This window comes from Saimiri boliviensis, chromosome 10 (assembly GCF_048565385.1).
Source record: "Saimiri boliviensis isolate mSaiBol1 chromosome 10, mSaiBol1.pri, whole genome shotgun sequence".
In the NCBI taxonomy this organism is placed as follows: domain Eukaryota; kingdom Metazoa; phylum Chordata; class Mammalia; order Primates; family Cebidae; genus Saimiri; species Saimiri boliviensis.
The window spans coordinates 113,070,080-113,093,343 of NC_133458.1; the positions used below are offsets into that span (position 1 = coordinate 113,070,080).

The 23,264-nt window shown below is 43.7% G+C and overlaps 1 protein-coding gene across 12 annotated transcripts in view; it reads right to left on the minus strand.

The window, feature by feature from the left end:
* The window catches only part of HECW1 (HECT, C2 and WW domain containing E3 ubiquitin protein ligase 1), a 600,315-nt gene that overhangs the window by 21,315 nt on the left and 555,736 nt on the right, over positions 1-23,264 (minus strand). For all 12 annotated transcript variants that reach the window (XM_074379771.1, XM_010341340.3, XM_074379772.1 and 9 more), the window contains 2 exons: positions 1,948-2,046; positions 1,211-1,340 (listed from right to left, as the gene is read on the minus strand). In XM_074379771.1, the coding sequence (XP_074235872.1) occupies positions 1,211-1,340; positions 1,948-2,046 (229 nt within the window). The remainder of the gene's footprint in view (positions 1-1,210; positions 1,341-1,947; positions 2,047-23,264) is intronic.

Genomic DNA, 23,264 nt, shown 5'->3' on the forward strand with positions numbered 1-23,264 from the left:
GTTAAATCTACTCAGGCTATGGCTATTTTCTGTTAAAACTATAATCCATTTGATTGGAAGATTTGATGTTATATAAAAGCTAGTAGAAAACAGATGGGAAACTCTATCTTATTATTTAGTGTTGAGATACATGTATTTTAGAGGAATAAATAACTGGATGTGATAAAAAGAATCATTTCTGTAGTGGCACAGATAATGGAAATACCACACGTATGTACAGCATACTTTATAAAAATGCTTTCTGGTCCATTATCACATTTTCTTTTCTTTTCTTTTCTCTTTTTTACAGCCTGGTCACTGAGTATTTTTTTTTTTTTTATATCACATTTGATTTTCAAAAAGCTCCATAAAGTGGATCCATGTCGTAACAAGAAAAAGAAGAAACAGCATATGGGCAGATTTACTAAAGGAAGCAGTTCCCCAGGAATTGTTTTGAATGAATGAGATCCTTTATTTGCTAATTTAAAAACAAAGTCCCATTACCACATGATCCAGCAATTCCACTTCTGTGTATATATTCAAAATTATTGAAAGCAGGGACTTGAACAGATATTTATACGCTCATGGCCACAGCAGCATGATTCACAATAGCCAAAAGGTGGAATAAATCCAGGTGTTCATCAACAGACAAATGGATAAATGGATAAACAAAATATGGCACATATATATGTATCTATATCATATTTGTTTATATATATAATATACACATAATGAAATATTCAGCCTTAAAAAGGAATATTATATATATAAAATAATACTATATATATTTGTATATCTGTGTGTGTGTATACACACACACACACACATAATATTATTTAGCCTTAAAAAGGAAGGAAATTCTGATACATGGTGCAACATGGATGAGACTTGAGGACACTATGCTAAGTGAAATAAGTCAGCCACAAAAAGACAAATATTGTATAATTCCACTTATATGAAGTATCTGGAGTAGTCAAATTCATAGAAACAGAAAACAGAATGGTAGTTGCCCAGAGTTGTAGGTGCAAGAAATTGAAAGTTTTTGTTTAATGGGCAGAGTTTCAGTTTCGCAAGAAGAAAACGTTGTAGAGATTGGATGCCCAACAAAGTGGATATACTTAACAGCAACGAAGTGTACACATAAAAATGATTAAGATGATAAATTGCATGTTATGTGCATTTTCCACAGTAAAAAACAAAATCCCTTTTCCAAGCCCCGTATCACACAAACCTGTCCAAAAACCTCTTCATTAACAGTGAAAGTGAGGTCTAGGATGTCTGTGATGTTGTTGTCCTTCATCCACTGCAAGCTCTGGTGGAATTCCTCATCCAAATATTCCAGGTCACTCAAATCACAGGGCCTGGGTGGATTCAGTGAGAAAGGCAAACAGAATTACTGAACAAATAGATGCCCAAACCTCACTTCAAAATGTGGTTGTATCATTCCTGGCTAAAACATCACAGACTTAGCCTAACAATTTGATGCTTTTGAATACACTGATGAATCAGCTCATTCAGTCATTTTAGTTCACTCAGTAATTTTCCTTTGAAAAGGAAATGTGAAATTATTTACAATAACCAATATGAGATAATTATTGGCTCACAGACTCTTTGCATGAAAATTGGAGAAAGCTATCATTTTAAAACCACTAAGTTATAAACAGATCAGTTCTACTGAATAGTTTAACACAATGTTTGTAATATCATAATTTTTATATAAAGTGATTAATCTCCATGATATGACATTTTGGTAACAGAATCCTATACCAATAGAAAAATCCCCAAATGCCTTTTTACTGTGCTAAAAGCTGTATGTGATACCTAAGCACTCAGGACAAAAAGGCACGATAACACTAACAGGAATGGTCAGGGCAAAACAGGGACAAAAGGGTCAGTGGCACCAGAGAGGCTCGTGTCCTTGCCCTGCAGATGGGGCCGGGATGGGAGTGTGGTCTGCAAAGCACTTACAGTCTCAGGAGTGCCTTATAGAAGGGCCTCGTGAAGAAAGCGTCAAGAAGGTACTGATGGATCAGAGCCAGGCCCAGGATGCGACCACTAAACCTGAACCTGGAACACAGACAAAGCAGAGAAATGGACAGGTGGAAATTTACATTGTTAAATATTTTAATGTGCATTTTTATCTGATGTGTTTGTTTAGAGTATTCGTCTTAAGCTGCTTAAGGAATCTCCTCATTGATGATGCAAGGGAGGCTCTGGTTCTCCTCCTCCTTATGCTTCACCATGAGCAATGCCTGCATGCTTGCTAGGTATTAAAGGAAGCCTCTTCTCCCTGCCACGTAGCAGACTGGAGTCATTTTTCCAGAACCTTTTTCAGACCTGGGAGAATGAGGACCCAAGAAGAGGAAAGCACTGGGAAGGGGAATTCAGGAGTCTTAGGAAAATAGCCCACACTGAACTGCAGACCTGGATCCAATGATGCAGAGGGCTTTCTGGATGTGTGTCCTTACCCATTCAAGCATTTTATCTACATTGTTTATGGTCCATGCTGGCAGGGGGGGATTTGAGTATGGAGCCCATACGGCAGTAGTACTTGCAAACAGTGGGGAAGAGTTACACGGAATTACAACATGGTAAGAGAGAAGCTGAGTGGGCATCGTTCTTTAAAATTGCCAGCCACGTAAAAGACAGAATGAGGTCACTGCTAGGAAGAACTGGCCAGACAGACCTGGCCACATCCAGATATAAGTGCCTTTACTGATTTAAATCCTTGTCAGAGCATTAACTTCCTGAGCGTTTTGCTAGTAACCTGCTCAGCAAAACACTGAGGCTACCTGGGCTTGATCCCACTGTTGCCTGCTCCTAAACCGGCTTCTTGCCTGCCTGTTCTAGCACCCCGTGCTTTCCCCACCACATGGGCCTTGCCTGTTTCCGGCACCTACTTTTCTTTCCTCTTCTCTCTTCTTTCTTTTTTTTGAGATGGAGTCTCACTCTGTCGCCCAGGCTGGACTGCAGTGGCACGATCTCGGCTCACTGCAACCTCCACCTCCTGGGTTCAAGCAATTCGCCTGCTTTAGTCACCTGAGTAGCTGGGACTGCAGGCACCCGCCACCATGCCCGGCTTTTTTGTATTTTTAGTAGAGAGGGGGTTTCACCATACTGGCCAGGCAGGTCTCAAACTCCTGTCCTTGTGATCTGTCCACCTCGGCCTCCCAAAGTGCTGGGATTATAGGTGTGCACCACCACACCCGGCCAGTGGCATCTACTTTCATAACTGGGATCTTCCTGGTGTCCGCTCTACTAGGTTTTCACCTAATCATTGATTTAGTTGTGAATTTTCTCAGAGTCTCCCTGTCAGAATTTTCAACTAACCTATCTCCAAAGCCTTTTGTGTGGCTCTTTTTGGACTCAGGGGGTTTCCTTCTCTATTGCTGCTATAAAAATGTTAAAATGAATAGATTATCTGATTCCATAGAATAAGCATATTTATAAAAACGCTTCAAATTGGTATGTTTGAAGTAGCTGATTCTTTCTCTATGAAATAACATACTAGTGTTACTGACTCTGAGAGACTAGAGGCAAACAGAATCTCAGTGAAGGTGCTGTGGGGCCCTGTGGACAGGGGGCTTCTGGAATAGTGGGTCCTTGAGACTGGGTACCCCACCAGTGCTTCATTCCTCAGTGCACTTTCCTGACCACCCCAATAACTGACCGGTCCCCAAGACAGTAACCACATCCTGTGTATAAAAACAGTTATCTTCTACCCCAACAGAAGGTTGGCCCCCGTACTCTAAATAGACTCTAGGGCATTGGAACCGATGCTTCTAACATTATAGTAGGATTGTGGCCATCTAGATCGAGGTGACTAAGATGATCCAATCCAGGAAAAGAGCAAAGGTCAGCACAGAGGTGCTGGGCCTGGGGCGTCCCCGCTTAGAGGGGGCCCCTGAGGATCCAATAAAGAGAGCTGAGAATCGTAGTAAATATATGTAGCTATGGAATAAACGATAACATTAAATGGATTACTGTTTTCAGCTTAGTGCTAAAAAATTGAGTATCTCAATGAATTAAAAATTTTCTAACAAAATAAAAATTATTCAAATTTATTCAGGAAGAGGTAGAAAACAAATAGACCAACAATCCCAGTGCCAAGTAGAAAACTTTGAAGAAAAAGGACTATCTCCAAAATTGATACTGGGACTGGATATATATATTTTTAAAGATGTGCTCTTTCAAAGACTCAAGGACAGAAAATCTTTCTGCTATTTAAACAGTTTCAGAAATGAGAAAGGGGTGGAAAACCTCTTAATTCATCATTATGAGCTACCATAACCACAGAGTGGAACTGAGAAATGATCAAACAAGACAGAGAACTAGAGAAAATGTCACTTGTACATAAAACCTAAATAAACACAAGAGAATTGCACCTACTAGTTCATTGCCAGAACAATGCAAAATGATTAAGGACATTTAATTAGAATAAGGATAGTTTAATATTAAGAATTCTATTACTAAAATCAAGTATAAGGTCAAAATACAAAAATCATACGTCTTTCTTTGGGGGATATCAACTAGAAGGTCACTTGAAAATATCACCACCAATTTCTAGAGAAAAAAAAAATCTTCGTAGTAAACCAGCAAGAGAAGAATGCTTCCTTAACAAAATAAAGCACATCTATCTCAGCAATATATTTCACAGTAAAAATACTGAAGGATGCTGGTTATTACCACTCTTCACAATATTCCATCAGCTCTAGTCACTGTAGTTAATTATAAATGAAAAATTGGAAACAGATTAGAAGTAACTTTTATCAAATGCCTATTGGGTCAAGGCACGTTATTCATAATATCTTAATGACCCTTGCAACAATTCTATTTTATGGTTTTTGTCATTCCCATTTTGCAGATTAAGAAACCGAGGGTCAATAAGTAGCCCCAGGCAAGTGGTACAGCGAGGAAACTGACTCACATCTGCCTGACACCAGATCAGGCCTTTTCCTTGGTGTCTATTTTGAGATGTGAGCGATGGAGAGGTTGCTAGTCTGGGCTCAGGGCCCTGGCTGCCTAGTGTGTGATGTTGTGTGATAGTTTAACCTCCTCCTTCTCAGTTTCTTCTTTGGAAAACTTCACTTTTTAAATGTTAACAATTTTTACTATTAATATTTTATGTTGGCTACCAACATCTCTTGTGCTAATTAGACGTATTTTGGTTCAAGTAACCTTCAACCAGCTTAAGCCCTCTAAGGCCACGGTGGTGTCTCCAGGTATCCAGGGTCAGGAATGCAGTTGGGCCTCAGGAACACCAGGGAGGTGAGCGATGTTGCCCCTCCTCACCCAATTTCTTGCCTCGGCCCCTCTAAGCTCATTCTCGTCTCACTGCCAACACCTCCCATGGTTTAAATCCCAGAGTTCAACACAAGAGAGACCAACTTGACTCCCTCTGACCCAGGTCCAGATTTTCAGCATGATTCTCTAACTATTCTAACCCGGATCAGTCATGAACAACCAGGGAGGAAATCTCCGTCTCGAGTACTTCACAGTGAAAACCACTGTTGCTTGCCTCTCAACCAGGGGATGGGATCAGATGGAGTGCAGGAGATGGGGTTTCCTAGCACAGGGGACTGCGTGCAGACTGCCACAGAGAATTGTGTATTTGCTTTGAATTGTGTAGACGATAAGGTGGAATTTCTAAAAGCAGAAATACACTAGTTTCACAGACTGCCATGGGCAACCAGTAAGCCCTGGATTTTTAAAAATAATTGTGCAACAAAGCTATGATAGTGGGGTTTGGCTTTACATAACCACAGATGGGATGGCTCTAAGCCAGTCCCGTATATACCATAAAATATATTCCAGAGCCATGAACTATGATCTGGGACATGTTAGTATAAAGCAAAATACAGAAACTGTACAATTCAAACCTAAAACAATAGCTGATGGAAAAAAAACAAACCAATAAATAGCTGATGAATTGCTGTGTGTGCAAGTCCATGAAGGAGAAAACACCTTCTAGTAATGGTGCATCTCCTTTATTCATCTATACTGATCTCCCCTAGCCTAAGCAATTGCTTGTGGGGAAGTTGATTACATTTGCTGTTAACACAGGTTACAAACACGGAGGAAGTGAGACAGAAAGAAAATACCTTTCCCTAGTCTCTGAGTCTAAGATAGCATGTCTAGGTATGAAGAAACTATCCAATAATTTAAGCAAAATAAAGCGCTGAGGTTTCAAGCTAAGTTACTTGGCATAAACAAAGTTCTGAGGATAAATTAAAATAAGACCCTACAGAAGTAGTGGAGCCCCTCCCCCTGCCTGTGGGTGTGAGTCTGTGTTACTTAAATAACCTGCCCCAGTGCAGTGGCTCACACGTGTAATCCCAGCACTTTGAGAGACCGAGGCAGGCAGATCACCTGAGGTCAGGAGTTTGAGACTAGACTGACCAACATGGATAAATCTACTAAAATACAAAATTAGCCAGGCATGGTGGTGCCTGTAATCCTAGCTACTCAGGAGGCTGAGGTAGGAGAATCACTTGAACCTGGGAGTCAGAGGTTGTGTGAGCCAAGACTGCCATTGCACTCCAGCCTGGACAAGAGTGAAACTTTGTCTCAAAAAAACCAAATTTTATATATATATATATATATATATATATATATATATATATATATCCTGCCCCGTTTGAGAGCTCGTGTGTGTTGTGTGTGTGTGTGTGTGCACGTGCTTTGCTCACTTCTCTCCACGGATCTCAGGAGTCTTGTTGGATATTGCAGGCCAGCCCTGCTCCTGGAGTGTAGCACTGCTCCCCCCTTTCTCTGTGCTGACATTCTGGAGGCCATGAGTGGACGCAACTTCTACTGTCTCAGCCTCTGCAACTCAGCATGTCGCAGATGTGTGGTTCATGCCGTGCCTGTGCTGGTGTTGCCACTGCCTGCCCAGGCTGCAGCCCCACTTCTGTTCTTTTTCCTGGCCTGTGCTTGCTTTTACTTTGACAGTAGGGCGTGGCTCCTCTGTGTGGTCCTGCTTTCTTAGAGGTGCCTCGCAGAGGAGTTTCCTGGGCCCTGAGGGTTTACAGGGACTGCTTTCGAAGTTTGCTCATGGTCTTTTAGCCCCTAGGGCAGCCAGGGTCTGGTGGGTGGAGGGAACAGCTGCCATGTTCACCTCTACCCCTCAGGCCATGTTGGGCACCCCAGCTCCCTGGGCCATTCTTCTGCTTCTCATGGGGGCTATTGTATCTGAAGGGCCCTCAGGTTCCCTGCTCAGAATCTGCTTTCTGCCATTTCCCACGTGTGTCTAAGTTTCAGTGATGGGCATCCATCAATTCCTCTTCACAAGAGAGGCCTCAGACCCTGGTCCCCAGCAGGTGCACGTGCACACCACGTGCAGGTGGCTGAGAAGAGGAGGCAAGGCAGGTCAGCCCGTGCAGCCTCCCAGCAGCGGATGGTGGGTCCCAGCCTTTTCCCCCTTCTAGCCACAGCGGGGTGGGTCAGGAATGGAGACCCCTGGGCAGTGGAGTGGGAAGAGTCTCTCCTTCTGGCTCTGTTTTCCGTGTAATTTGAAACCTCCCAGGAGTTTCTGACATGCCATCACCGTAAGACATATTTCTGACTTTTAAGAAACACATAAAGCATATTTTCCTATTGATTTATCAATTAGAGATGTGTTTCCAGCCATTTAGACCTGAGACTATAGAAAGATTAGCAACACAGCAAAATACCAAGAACCCATATTTGACAACAACAACAAAATCCTTTCTGTTGAGGCTCAGTGAAGTCCGAGACTCCTTGGTGAGGAAGGCATGGTCTGTTTTCCTTCAGATGAAGAGCACAGACAGTTCACGGTTTGATTCCTCAATCCAAACCACAACCCCATGGTTTATGGATACATTCCTGGACTCTGATCTAATTATTTTCATATCCGTGGTTTTAGTATGTTGCAAGTTTTTGTTTTTGGTATCATCTACCCCTTCCCTCCTGCCAAAGAAAAGTAACAGAATTGGGTATTTTTTAGTGTAAAGTAAAATACAAGTGATACATAAAATATATTTTTTAAATGAGTCAACTCTATCCGCAGAGGCGACGTTTGTGACCCTGAGAGGACTGGCAGTTGGTGAGAGCAGGGGCGCGCGTATGTAGATGGGACCTCTGTGCCATCGTGTTCCCACCACGGTACAGTACAGATGCCCTCAATACATGCAAATAGCAGTTTTCATTATCCTTTAACACACCGCAAGGCATTTCTTTTTAAGAATGCTCTATGCTTGGTTCAGCCCTTTCCTCTCTGATGCAAACAAACATGTTTTTCCTCTTTGTCTGCTCATAGATCCTGGGGGGAAGCCTGGACCCAGTGTGCACGGGGACTGTGGGGTAACTTTGGGAAAGGGCAGATGTCACTCTTGGTGCGTACACATCAGCACCTCCCTAGATGTCTGGGAGATCAACCTGACCTATGCTGAAGAAAACAAATACAGCCACTCTGACCTTTCAAAAAGACGTGGAGGGCTTTTATGGCAGGAGATCTGAAGGGAGCCGATGTTATTGGCAAGGATTTCTCAAAGTTCCATCTGGGTTTTACACATTTTAGTGAGAGTTCAAAAGGTAATGGAGTTTCACACATTTCCAGCACATCTTCCCAAGTGGCTTAAAGGCCTCCAAAAGACTCAATCCTCCCTCTGAGTGCATTATTGTTTGTTGACTTGACTTCTCTTCAGGACATTTGCCAATAATCCAAGAAAGGCAATGTGCTGTGGAGGATGACATCACAAGGTCTAATGTTAGGCTGCCTTGGTTTGAATCTTCTGACCTGCATGACCTTGGAAGACCTGTTTAACATCCGTGGGTCTCAGTTAACTCATCTGCAAAATGGGAATCCTAACAGCACCTATGAGACAGCTGCTAAGGTGCTAAAAGTCCTTCATACAAGGACTAGTGGAGGTCAGGCCACCTGAGAGTCGAATAAATTCCTATCCATAGACTGACACGTCTAGCTTCTTTTTTTTTTTTTTTTTTTTTTGAGACGGAGTTTCGCTCTTGTTACCCAGGCTGGAGTGCAATGGCGCGATCTCGGCTCACCACAACCTCCACCTCCTGGGTTCAAGAAATTCTCCTGCCTCAGCCTCCTGAGTAGCTGGGATTACAGGCATGTGCCACCATGCCCAGCTAATTTTTTGTATTTTTAGTAGAGACGGGGTTTCACCATGTTGACCAGGATGGTCTCGATCTCTTGACCTCGTGATCCACCCGCCTCGGCCTCCCAAAGTGCTGGGATTACAGGCTTGAGCCACTGCGCCCGGCCATGTCTAGCTTCTTACACTACACTTGGAACCCTAGTCCTAAATATCCATTCTGGATTGCAGAGTGAAAACGTGGGTTGGGCTGACAGCGGCTAGCCTGCAATTTTCTGCTGCAAACTTCTGCTCTGTTTATAAACAGCATTTATGTATCACGGTGCTTGGCACAGGTAAGGTCTCAATCAAGATTTGTTGAATGGAATTAAATTGAAAATCATCATCTGGTTTTATCCCAGTGGAGCACAACTATACAAACCCACAGAAAATGTCTGAAATGTCATATATCATTTGAACCCTGTTTGACTAGGTTAATTGCTCAAATTTCCAATGTCTACAGTAGGTCTCCATCCAGGAAGATGGACAGAAACAGCAAACTGCAGAGGAGAGTTTAGGGGCTGAGTTAATGTACGGGAAGATGTGGAAATGTTTTACATCAAGGGGCTGAATAAGCAGGTCTCTCTTTCTCCCTTCCTTCTCTCCCTCTTCAGCCTCTCCAGTGAACCACATGTTCTAGCAGGAATTAGTATATACTGATTTCAGTGTATTTTTCAACAGAGTCTTTAAATGAAAGCAGTTTTTGTAATGACAAAAAAATGCATTTGGGAAGTTTGCAAGAGTTTGTCTCTTATTTACAGGCCATGATTTACAGAAGGGAAGCAGGATAGCTCACCAAGCAAAGAAAATAAAAGACCTAATGATACTCTGGAAGGACACTTTGGACAGTGAAAGAAAACACTTTAAAAGGCTTCTAGCTAATCCTTTTATATGAAAGTGATATAAAACTTGAGTGAAACCCTCAGTGCAGCACCCAGGCAATATGCCAAGTCTGAAAAGGCTCTGTAGGGAAGTTCTGGCAGTTTGATTTCCTGGCATTAAGCTTAGGCTGCTAAGGATTGATTCAAGGGGTCTCCTGGTTTTGGTGACCTTGAGTCTCTTCTTCTTGACCTGTTGCCTCAACAGGTCTGGCTACTTGTCCCCGTCTGCTTAATTCTTGGCTGCTGCATCTTTTGACGCATCACAACTAAGCATGAAAAATACTCCCTGATGAGCTTCAGACTCGGGGAACCCAAAGCAGGCCCTTTCCTGCCTGGAGAGGTGATCACATGGCGTACTAGGCACTGTAAAGAGGCTGGGCATTTGGTGATCACGTGCTTGGCTCTTGGGCCTTTGGTGAGGAGATGGGGGCTGAGGCAGACGCAGGAACACTCGGCAGGACACAGGTCTGCTGAAAACCCTGCACACTTGTTAGTCTACCAAGCCCTCTTCTAAAGCACAAATGGCATTTTCTGGAGCACAAATGTCTGTCGAAACAAACACTGTACTGGCAACTTCAGGGGTTCACACATTTTGTTGGGTCAGTGAATGAGGCCAGAGGGTTGCTGTAACCGCGTGCATGCCTGGATGCCCCCAGGACACCATCGCAATGGCTTGTTTCCCAAGCTATGACTCTGGGGACTGCATGCACCTACGCACTGCCTACCTCTTGCAGGTTGACAACCAGGTGGTTTGTGTCAGCTGAGGTCTAGAAGATTCTCTCTATAGCAGTCATGTGTTCTATCTCTGATACTTCCTGGATCTTTCCCAGACACTGCTTCCCTGGTAATGGACCAGGACCTGTGTTAAGTTCCTTTAAGGAGTCTTTTGCAGTTCTCAAAAGAATACAGCTGGATCCTTAGCCTCGGCACTATTGATGTTTGCTGTCCTGTATATTATAGGATGTTTAACAGCATCTCTGACCTCTACCTACTAGATGTCAGTAATACTGGCCTCCCAAGTTGTAACAACCCAAACTATCTCCTGACATTGCCAATGTCCACTGGTGGAGAGAGTGATGGTGTAAAATGAACCTCTCTTGAGAACCACTGGAATGGAGCATAGGGTGTGGGAAAATATATCTAAACAGGTGATGATATACTTCTTTCTAATTGACACATAGGCATCACTTGCCTTTCCTGAAAACTTCAGGAAGGCTGCTTGGGCCCTCTGAGGCAATGCAGGCTTTTTCATCACTCTCTGAATCTGTAAGTATACTTCCTACCCCACCAAATAGCATCTTAAACTCCCACCAAGAATTTGGGCTGCAGGTTTCTTTTGGGGAAGTGATGAGTGGGGAGAATAATTCCTTCTGAATGCGCCAGGGAGCATCAACATTTCTGAGGGGATGATGCAGGATCTGAGTAGGGAAAAAGAGTGAGCACCTGGACAATGAGCATCGCAAGCTGGCGGACAGCTTAGGGATCTAAGGTGGGAAGGTATGTGATTTATTTGAGCAATGAAAAGAGGCCGGTGGCACTAGACCCCAGAGAGAGAAGGCAGAAATGGCAGAACATGAGTCTGGAGAGGCACCCAGGGGATAGATCATGCCAAACTTGGCAGGCCATGGGAAAGATTTTAGATTTCATTCTAAGTATGATGGGAATCCACTGGAAGTTTCATGTAGGGTCTTTGGAATGAACTGATGTGTTAAAATCATCGCTCTGGATGCTGCATGGAGAGAGGTGAGTCTGGCAAGAGTGGAGGCAGAGGCTGTCTGGAGGCTTCTGCATCCAGATGGGAGGTGATGGTGGCTTCTACTGCGGGTGGTAGTGGAGGTGATGAGGTCGAAGTCTGGATGTATTTTCATGACAGAGACAAGGGCGTTTACTGATGTATTTACGGGAGGAGATGAGAAAAAGAGAGGCACCAAGACCAGTCCATGGCCTTGGGTCAGTGCAATTGGGTGCCATTTACTGAGAAGGGAAACACCAGAACAAAGGGTTTGGAAGAGGACATGCAGAGTTATTTTCTCTGTGCTGCCTATTAATATCTGAGTGGAGCTGTGGAGTAGGCAGTTGTACGGAGTCAGTATCTCTGGGCACAGGACCGTGCTACAGATGTCACTGTGGGGCTGTCAGGATGCAGATGGCATTTGAAGCCAGGCATCTGGACAAGATCACGGAGGAAGTTTATGCAGATGGAGAGGCGGACCCAGGGCTGAATGTTAACTGATGCAGCGTTTAGGGATCTGGAAGATGAGAGGCAACAATAAAGAACATGAGAAGGAACAGGCAGCAAGGCTGGAGGAACGGAGGGCTGTGGAGCTCGTGGTACCAGAAGGAGGCAGAGGCCGACTGTGTCAAGTACCTCTGAGATCAGGCAGTAGGCGGTCTGAGAGTCACCAGATGGTGTTGGCAACCTTCATGACAGGTGCAGGGGAAGAAGCCGGCTGGAGAGAAGGGGAGGAGAGGCAGTGGAGAAAGCCAGCACAGATAACTCTTTCTAGGAATACACTTCTAAAGGGGAGCAGTGGAGTGGTCACTGGAGGACGGCGTGACATCAATGGAGGTTTGGGTTTTTGTTGTTTCAGTGTGAGGGAAATTGCAGTGTGTTCATACATTTCCAATATCAACAAACTTATCAAGTGCCTACCATGTCCTAGGAACACAGAAAGATCCTAAGGTACCCGTTCATTTTGAGTTTCCAAGATAGGAAGGGAGATAGACACAGCGATGCAGTGTCTCATCACCATGAGCAAGTGTGTAGAAGAGGAGTGTACAGGGTTCTGTGAGAACTCAGGGGAGGAAGCATAGCTTGGCTCTGGGGAGATTAAATCCAGGCAGGCCTCCTGAAGGAGGTGACAACTGAGGTAAGCCTGAGAATTAGCCTGGAAGAATGAATAGAAATTAATCTGCTTAAGAAGACAGGGAAAGGCTTTCTGAGAAAATAAAATCACATCAGGTAAGAGTCAGGAGATACAATGGGATGTGTTTAGAACAGCGTGCAATTCATGATTACTAGAGCATACAGAATGAGGAAGGACAAGATTTGAGATAAAGTTGTGGCGAGAGGAAGCAGGAGATCCTGGAAGGTCTTTTTCTTCCCCATGCCAACAAGTTTAACCTTTAAATTGTAGACAATGAGGACCCATCGACAGGTTTAAACTTGGGAGTGAAATGCTTGTGTTGGCATTTTTAGGGTAATCGCTTTGCAGCCATAGGAAGGACATAGATTTTAGGAGGGGGCAGATTTAGAGGATATTATGTCAAGGGGATCCTGCTGATTAATTGTTAACCTGGAGGAGGATCAAAGTGGAGATGGCTAGTTGATATTTTGATAATACGGTTTGAAGCTCAACAGAGAGGTCAGAGCTGAAAATATAAATTTAGAATTCATACGTTAGTATGGAGAGAAGTTTATAAAGCAGTAACTTTGATTACATTGCTATATTTTACATAAAACTATATCTGTCTTTCCATCCATCCATCCATCCATCCATCCAACTAAAAAAAATATGGAAAAACTTAGGCTAGAAGAATAATGGCATTTATTTCTGCATGAAGATATTTTCTTATGTATGTTAATTTTTTTCATGAGTGTGCCTTACTGATGTGATAAAACTATGTTTATTTACTTGGTTAATAAAGATACAATAAAAACTAGGTGACATGGCATGTCAGAATCTAATGAGGTAGAATTTCATATAGGAGTTTGTATCCACTGCAGTGAAGTGTCCGCTAAAGTAAAGAGTGGGCCGGGTGTGGTGGCTCACGCCTGTAATCCCAGCACTTTGGGAGGCCAAGGTGGGTGACTGACCTGAGGTCAGGACTTCAAGACCAGCCTGGCCAAGAGGGTGAAACCCCATCTCTACTAAAAATACAAAAAATAAATAAATAAATAAATAAATAAATAAATAAATAAATAAAATAAAATAAAAATAAGCTGGGTGTGGTGGCACAGGCCTGTAATGCCAGTTACTTGGAAGACTGAGGCAGGAGAAGCACTTGAACCCGGGAGGCGGAGGTTACAGTGAGCTGAGATTGCACCACTGCACACCAGCATGGGTGACAGAGCGAGACTCTGTCTCCAAACACATAAACAAACAAATAAATAGTGGTAAGAGTTCACTGGTCCTGTTGATTAGATGGTCTCTGTTGCTCCTGGAAAGGACAGGGCTGGTGACGATGGCTGAAATCAGACTTCAGTAAGTGAGGAAGTGAGCGAGGGAGATGAGCAGAAGCGGGGGAGAGCATGAAGTGTAAAGATCTGTGAGAAAGGGATGACTGGGGAGTGGCGTGGAGATGGGGACCGGTGGGCCCAGAGCCCGAGTGGGTGGGTCCACCTCGAGTGTAGGAAGGGACTCCAGACTCCTAGGAGGGTGTTAAGCTTGGGTAGCATTTGTATTTGGGGTGAGAAATAGAAGTGTTTCCATTTCAGTAGGGTCTGAAGAATTCTCACAGTGGAGGCGATTTTGGTTGGTGGAGGCTTTGGGGACAGTGAAATGGAAGATGGCCCCGTAACAGGACTGGTGAGCTTTGCTGTGTAACTTTCTGAGGTCAGAGTATGATTCAGAACTGTACCCTTTCTTGGAATTATTTCATTTTCTCCAGGGCTAGAGTTATAGAAAACTACCCTGGCACGGAATGCGGAAGAGTGAGTTGCAGTATTGATGCGCAGAGGTGTTCTGTCCGTCAGCTGGGGTGCAAGTATGGAGCAGGGAGGGATCGGGGTGTTCAGGGAACAAAGGCACTCAGGAGGCCTGGGATGAAGGAAATCATGCCAGACTATGAGAAGACAGAGAATCCAAGGTGAGAATGAGCCTGGCAAGGAGCGGTGGCAGGGGGAGGAGCTGGGAACGCCGGCTGCAGAATGATTGACAGTGAGATTTCAGAGTTTTCAGTTTCTGACATGGCACAGTTCTGGGTGATAATGACGTTGGGAGGGCCACTGTGGGAGCAGGTGGCTGGAGTGGAATCTAGGTCACCGTCGCCAGGGGGGTTAGGTAGGTTTGGTCTATTCTCTACATTCACCTTTATTCAGATAATGTTTTGGGGAATGTGTAAGGAATCCCCTCCCCAATGCCCACAAAAATTGTTTAAATATTGCAAGGCATGATTTATATTTGGTTTTTATAGCTTCCCTGTGTGTGGAAACGGTTTTACAAATTAGCCCAGAAAACTTGAATTGTTCTTCATCTGCTATGAAAGAGACTCTGTCCACACAAGATAATGACAGGATATTATCTTCCAATTGCTAATTAGCAACTGAAATGAATGTCTAGCTCTGGTGCCACCAAGTCCCCTCCATTAATGTGTGCCCTGCAGGGGACAGAGGAGTGAGACCAGAGCTGCTTCCCCTCAATGTGGCTGGCCAAGCTAGCGGTGCGCCTCCCTTTTAGATAAAGCACTTCTAAAGAAGAGTACCTTGTGCAGACTCTAACACACCCTCTGACTATATAGAATCGGCAAATAACATATTTAGTATTACTCCTCAATTCAATGAAAAAATAGTTGCAGTAAAATTGATCATTTGAAAGTGTGGGTATTTTTTGACCCATCATTTTGGTTACCTTGTATTAATACTGAATGTATCAATCACATTTTCACAGATTATAAGGATTAAGTTAGGTTAATGTGGAAAGGAGTTGAGGAACAAAGATCTAGGAAAATAAACCTTTCCATAAATATAGAGAACATGACCCCACCTTCGATTTCCTGCTGTATCTAGATGTGTCTAGGTATGTTACCACTCTGGCCCTGGCCAGAAAATAATAATGAAAAACACTCAAAGATGCTTTCATTGACCTCTAAGGTGTGTTTCCTCTTTAACCTCCAAGCATTCTTTATTGAAAGAGTTCAAATTTTGTTCGACAATATCATGGATGCTCATGACTGAGATTACATCTAAAAGTCACAAAAGTAATGTACATTTAGTTATCCAGGCCAGCAGACTTTCATGGTCAAATGACTGAACAATTCACCGGACAAAATTAATCAAAGTAGGTTGATCAATGGACCAAAATAGCTGAGCTCTCAGTTTAGCTACTAATGTTAGCTAATAGTTCAGCTTTCGGTTATTTAATTTTCTAGCTATTTTACCATTGTCTGAGCCTCAGTCATTAGTTATCCAGGTTGACTTTTTTGTGAATTTGCTTTATGAGCTCAGGCGAACAGCTGAAATCTGTTTCTCCTGTTTCCCTGTTTGGGAGAATACTACCGATTTCTTCTCAGAGGCTTTTGGGGGCTGTTGGGAAGATTGGTGGATTTTCTATCAAAATCTGGTATATTCTTCAGACAGACACTCCAAAGGTTCACAGTGAAATATAATACTGCATTATTAAATTTGGAGGTTTCCATGATGGAAGGTATCTGAATGGGTTGAATGTTAGCCTCCACAAAAACATGCCCATGTCCTAAACCCTGGAACCTGTGAATGTGATATTACTTAGAAAAAGTCTTTGAAGATATAATTAAGTAAAGGATCTCAAGATAAGATGATCTTGGATCATCCAGGTGGGCCCTAATCCATCAACAAGCGTCCTTAGATAGAGAGGAGAGGACACAGGAACAGATGAGCCCACGTGAGACCGAGGCAGAGACTGCAGTGATGTAGCCACAAGCCAAGGAACCCCTGAGACCCCAGAAGCTGAAAGAGGTAAAAAACATTCTTCCCTGGAGCCTTCGGAGGGAGTGTGGCCTTGCTGACACCTTGATTTTGGCCTCCTGGCTTCCAGGACTGAGAACGGCCAGTTTGTGGTCATTGCTACGGGAGCCTTAGGAAAGTGCGGGAGTGCCCACCGGAAGCATATCCCTCCTCCCTGCTTGTCTGAACACTCTTCACTGAGCATAGGGTCTTGAAATTTGTAAGCTGTTCCACTAAAGTAATATATTTAATTTCATGCAGGAGGAGAATTTATCGAGTTTTAGAATGAGATACAGTGTCTAGTTCCAAGCCCAGAATTATATGGAAAATTTAACCACAAAAGCCTGCTTGCCTGGATAACTAAAGTGCTCTGAAACCTGCTGTATATTCATCTGATTTTTTTCTTTTTGAGACAGAGTCTCACTCTGTTTCCCAGGCTGAACTCAGTGATGCCATCTCGGCTCACTGCAACCTTGACCTCCTGGGCTCCAGCAATACTCTCGCCCTAGTCTCCCAAGTAGCTGGGACCACAGGTGCACACCACCACATCTGGCTAATTTATTTTTTGTAGAGACAGGTCTTGCTATGTTGCCCAGGCTGGTCTCAAACTCCTGGACACAAGCAGTCTTCCTGCCTTGGCCTCCCAAAGTGTTGAGATTACAGGCACGAGCCACTGCACCTGGCCTCGCTATATCTTCATCTAACTGGATAGTCCAGGAAGGTGAAGGTTTAGAAGTCTTAATTACTTGAGCTGCACAGACCAGGGAATACAGGAATGGCAATGCCACCATATTCCAGACAGAACCCAGACTGCTTTATCGACCCTTTAAATGCCATTATCTTTCTTTTATGTGTGATACATTAGTCAATGCACAATATTTCAATAAATCTGAGTCAGGTTAAAAAAAAAGTCTACTTTAGGTATGCCAAACAATGTTTGGAATTTCCATTCATTCAATCTTTCTACAAATCATAAGTTACCTCTCACATGCAAGGTACTGTGTTAACTGCTGGAACACTTAGTGAGCATAATAGACAAGGCCCTCCTGCTCCCATGGAGTGTACAATCTAGTGACATTATGCTTCAGGAAGATGTTATAATTATTTAAATATGACCTAAGTCTAAACTGATGTAGCATTTTATAATTTTCACATGACTGGCAAAATAGCAATGTCTCTGACAACATCAAGTTGCCATGCCACACAAGATCTATGTACTGATACAGTCGGTACCAGAAGTACTCGAAGCTATTGAAGTAATTGGTTCTGAATGAACTGCATAGAAGAAAAATATGGAATGTGTAAGCCAAACCATATACTAAATCAGCATAATATGGAGGTTTGTGACTGTGTTCTATGATGCTTTATTGTTTTGAGGATTTAGCTACTGACGATATTTTTCTTTAGGTAACAGAAGTAATTGATATTCTTTAAAATTAGATGATAAAGAGAAAGTCCCTAGAAGTCTGGACAGTAGGGACAGCCAGTGAAGCCTCTGTTTGCCATTCATCATCTGAAAGTGGGAAGCTCCCCTCTCCTCTGTATCCCTAAAGGTCCCAAGGCTGACCTGTTCTTGCCTAGGGTAGAGGATCCATCTCCTGGATTATATCACACGCTTTCCTAGCGGTCTACAGTGATTCCCATTATCATTTCACAATGATCTTCCTGATCATTGGTTATACACATCTCCAACAACCATTCCCCTTCCCAGATCCTAAGATCACTGGGCTACCTTGGTTCTGTTCTCGATTTGATTATGACTGCACTTCTGTCCTGGGTCCACCTCTGCCAATGCCATTTCAGTACTTTTTGCAGCTGTGTTACTCTTTTTTTTTTGAGACGGAGTTTCGCTCTTGTTACCCAGGCTGGAGTGCAATGGCGCGATCTCGGCTCACCGCAACCTCCGCCTCCTGGGTTCAGGTAATTCTCCTGCCTCAGCCTCCTGAGTAGCTGGGATTACAGGCACACACCACCATGCCCAGCTAATTTTTTTGTATTTTTAGTAGAGACGGGGTTTCACCATGTTGACCAGGATGGTCTCGATCTCTTGACCTCGTGATCCACCCGCCTCAGCCTCCCAAAGTGCTGGGATTACAGGCTTGAGCCACCGAGCCCAGCCAACTGTGTTATTCTTAATTGAGAAAAACCCATGTGAGGTGGTTTACACCGGGCCCCACCCCTCCTGTCACTCCAGTTTCTGTTGCTGTCAAACTCTGTACCCTCCACCCCGCTGAAGGCATCCCTTCTCTCATGGAATTGGGCTGAACAGAAAGATGTCTCTATACGTTCATATAATTTGCTTTTTAAACCTCTCCCACAGACAAAAAGATTTCTGAATGCAATATGTTGATTCTGTTCATTCTATTTGGCATTAAAATAATCGGGAAATGAACTGATTTCATGGAAAGTACATTTTCAGTAATTTAAATAATAGTTCCAATTTTGTTAATTTTTAGACTTAAGAGTCAAGCCTAAAAATTTCTCGGCCACGATGCTGGCCACGTATTCCGACAGATTCTTGGGCTTGATATTGTTACTAGAGTGCTACACTTTCCTTTGTCCTCAAAGCAAATTTCTAAGGCAGGCAGCATCAATATTCATTTGCGCAATCCATCCATAACATATTCATAAAAAAGAGTTTTGAATCAACAAATAAAGCCTAATTTTTAAGTCCCATTTTATATTAGGATGATGAAATAAGATAATATAAAGAGTCTGCTGAAGTTAATTAACTCTGATTCTTGTGAAAACTTCCTCATTTTAAATCCTAATATACCAGGGAAATGTGGCGACTTGTAAACAGCATTTCCTCTCCTTGTACAGGACACAGGTGCTCCTTTCACCTCCCACTCAGGGTTGCTTTACATAATTTTGTGGTAATTTCTTTTCCAAATATTACAAGCACACAGGAGAGCTAGAGGTGAAACAATAGCCCCCAACCTGGATCTCCACAGTCTCTAGTAGGAACTTGTGAAAAAAAAGTTCTTTCAATTTTAGCTCTGCATGGGCATGTCAAAGCCTCTCCACTCCTCTCTTCCCATCTACAAATAAGGGAGAATAATGTGAATATCTGCTTACTTACCTCACAGGAGAATGAAAAGAAAGAATAATTTAATGTTAATCAGTTCTTTGAAGATGAAAAGTACTTCATAATTGCTAAGTTCTATTACATTTTTTGAAACCCATCTGAAAGATACCCCTCTTTCCTTATCTTCTTTTGATTAATTAAAAATAATTATCCTTTCTCAACTTCATTATTTAAGTACATTAGGACCTTCATGACGTTCCCACAAATGTGTGTTTCCAGGCTTTACCCAGTGTTACTGCCTTCAGGTTTGGGCCTTTCATATTTTCTAACTTCTTATGTATGAGAAAATCTAGTGAAAACCTGTTGTGTCTGCCTGGGGTAGATTTCATTTCAGAGTGTGAAAACTGCACGAACAGCCAGCTTTCTTCTTGCACACTTTGAAAGGCTCTCGACGCTGCTAGCATCTAAGGCAGAATTTCTCAAAGGTGGGGGTGACCCTTCCATTGGTATCTGAATCCGTGGGGTGCTTGTTAAGATCTAGGTGCCTGAAGATCAGACTCTATGGGCTGGGTTATGGAAATCTGCATTTAAAATAAAGTCTGCAGTTGTCAACTAAAATTTGAGAACCACCCACTCCAAGTCCCTCATCCTTTTTTTTTTTTAAGATGAAAATCATAGTCTCCAGGTCAAAAGTGAAGTTTTTTGCCTTAGGCATCCCTCATTGCATTTTCTGCTCAGATACTGCAAGAAGGGATGGAGGACAAAGGCTTTGTCTCTTCTAGAAGCTGAGTGTATGAAGAGCTCTACTCAGCCTCCTTTCACACCACCACCTGCAGGCACACGCATCCTTGCCTCCTCACACCCCACTAATTAGGGGGGGTCTTCCTTTTATCTGATCCCCCTCATGTCACCAGCCTCTCCCTCCCTCTGGCTGTTGCCTTGGGTGCCTCTCTCATTAGTCAATACATCTGTAATCCACACTTGCCATTTATTTCCCTCGGTCCCAAGGAAAAAGGGGCTGACGTTTTTCTTTTTTTTTTTTTTGAGATGAAGTTTCCCTCTTGTTGCTCTGGCTGGAGTGCAATGGTGAGATCTCCGCTCAATGCAACCTCCGCCACCCGGGTTCAAGTGATTCTCCTGCTGAGGCTGACTCTTTTGCAAAGTTAATCTCTCCACTTGGGCTATCCATGCCCTTTCCCTGCCTCCTCTGGGCTCTCGTTCCATCCAGTTTGCTCTCTCTTATAATTCAAGACTTTCTCTCTCTTCCGCCATTGTCTCCTCAAAAGCCATGCATCCTTCTAGTGGCTCTACACAGCCAAGCTCCTAGAAAGAGCAGTTTTCAGGGCTGTTTGTTGCAGGTATTAAAAAATATGAGGAAGGCTAGGTGCGCTGGCTCATGCCTGTAATCCCAGCACTTTGGGAGGCCGAGCAGGTGAATCACCTGCGGTCAGGAGTTCGAGGCCAGCCTGGCCAACATGGTGAAACCCCCTCTCTACTAAAAATACAAAAATTAGCCAGGCCTCATGGCTCACACCTGTAATCCCAGCTCCTCGGGAGGCTGAGGTGTGAGAATCGCTTGAACCCAGGAGGAGGAGGTTGCAGTGAGCTGAGATCACACCACTGCACTCCAGCCTGGGTGACAAAAGTGAAACTCTGTCTCAAAACAAACAAACAAACAAACAAACTGAGCAGAATTACCTTTGGAAAGTGAACATGCAGTACAAAGAGTATGGGGAAGCACCAACAATATCATCCCCACCGTGGGGCTGTTTTTGGAATAACTATTAGGGAAGTGGCGTTTTGATTCTTTGCAGCTTGCTGTCCTCCTGGCAGAATCCCATTTCCCTGCTCCTGGCTTTTACACCAAGGCCAGCATTACTTTCATCCCCTGTGCTCTGTGCACATTCTTGTGTGCTGAGTTCAGGGTTTGGCCGTAGGCGAGTCTCCTGTCTCCACAGCTAATAGTGGGTTTGGTGTGGGCTCTGGCATCCCCACCAGTGGTTTGCTTTGTAATTTTTCCCTCTTGGCCTGTGGGAAGACTGAGGCATGGCATCTGGAACTCTTGCATCACAGCTGCAGGCCTGCTTGCAGGGTGAGGTGGCTGGCTGTTGCAGGGCAGGTGACAGCACCCCGAGGCCACAGCTAACCGCCCGCCTTCATGAAGAGCCATAGCAACTGCGTGGGAATCCTTCCAGCAGCCCACTTATGGCTGGAGACAGAGGCGTGGCTTCTGTCTGAGCATTTCCCTCTGACTAGGTCCAGGAGGCAACTGTCTTGGGAAGCAAATAATGACAGCACATGGGGGACTCTCTTCAGGATGGACTAGCAGGGACTCAGAACATGAACTCAGTGGACTGACTGCACCGAGGCTCTCGCCTGGCCATCACTTGAAGGTCATTACTTAGTCCTTCACTTACCAAGCAGATTTGAGAACTAAAGTCTGTGGCTCAGTGAAGCTGGTTCAATAACCAGAGAGGTCTAATATATGAGTGTCTTAGTCCATTCCTGCGGCTATAACAAAATACCATGGCCTGAGTAATTGACAAACAATAGAAATTTATTTCTCACAGCTCTGAAGGCTGAGAAATCCAGGATAAAGGGGCCAAAAGATTTAGTGTCTGGTAAGGGCTTTTCTCTGCTTCTAAGATGGACACTTTGCTGTAACCTCAAATGGCAGAATGAGAAGGGCAAAACGGACTAGGACACTCCCTTCAACCTCTTTTATAAGGGCACTGATCTCATTCACAAGGGTGAAGCCCTCCTGACCTAGTCACTTTCCCAAAGGCCTCACTTCTTCTTCCTATTTTGTTGTTGTTGTTGTTGTTGAGACGGAGTTTCACTCTTGTTACCCAGGCTGGAGTGCAATGGTGCGATCTCGGCTCACTGCAACCTCCACCTCTCAGGTTTAAGCAATTCTCCTCTCTCAGCCTTCTGAGTAGCTGGGATTACAGGCACGTACCACCATGTCCAGCTAAGTTTTGTATTTTTAGTAGAGACAGGGTTTCACCATGTTGGTCAGGCTGGTCTTGAACTCCTGACCTCAGGTGATGCACCCGCCTTGGCCTCCCAAAGTGCTGAGATTACAGGCATGAGCCACGGTGCCCAGCCAAGGCCTCACTTTTTAATACCATCGCCTTAGAGGTTAAGTTCCAACCTATGAATTTTGGAAAAGCACATACATTCAAGCCACAGCAAAAACGTATTCCAAGATCGAAACGTTTTCCTAAAACTCTAGGTTTGCAGAAATACTTTTAATCCTGCAAAAATTTTGCTGTTAACCTTTTCTTTTTCCAGTCTTCCATCACGAAATCAGTGGTTCTAAACAGAGTGATTTTGCCTCCTAGGAGAATTATGGCAACAGAAACATTTTTAGTTGTGACAACTGGGGGTGGTCATGGTGGTGGTACTGTACCTAGCGGGTGAACTCACTCTCTGAAGGCCTGTTATAAGGACCCTACTCCCATTCATGAGGACTCTGTCCACATTGTTTAATCACTTCTTCAAGGCCCCACCTCTTAATATCATCACATTGGTGATTAAGTTTCAACATCTGAATTCTGGGGGACACATCATTCAAACCACAGCAGGCACTCTTATGTCCTTTTAATGAACTA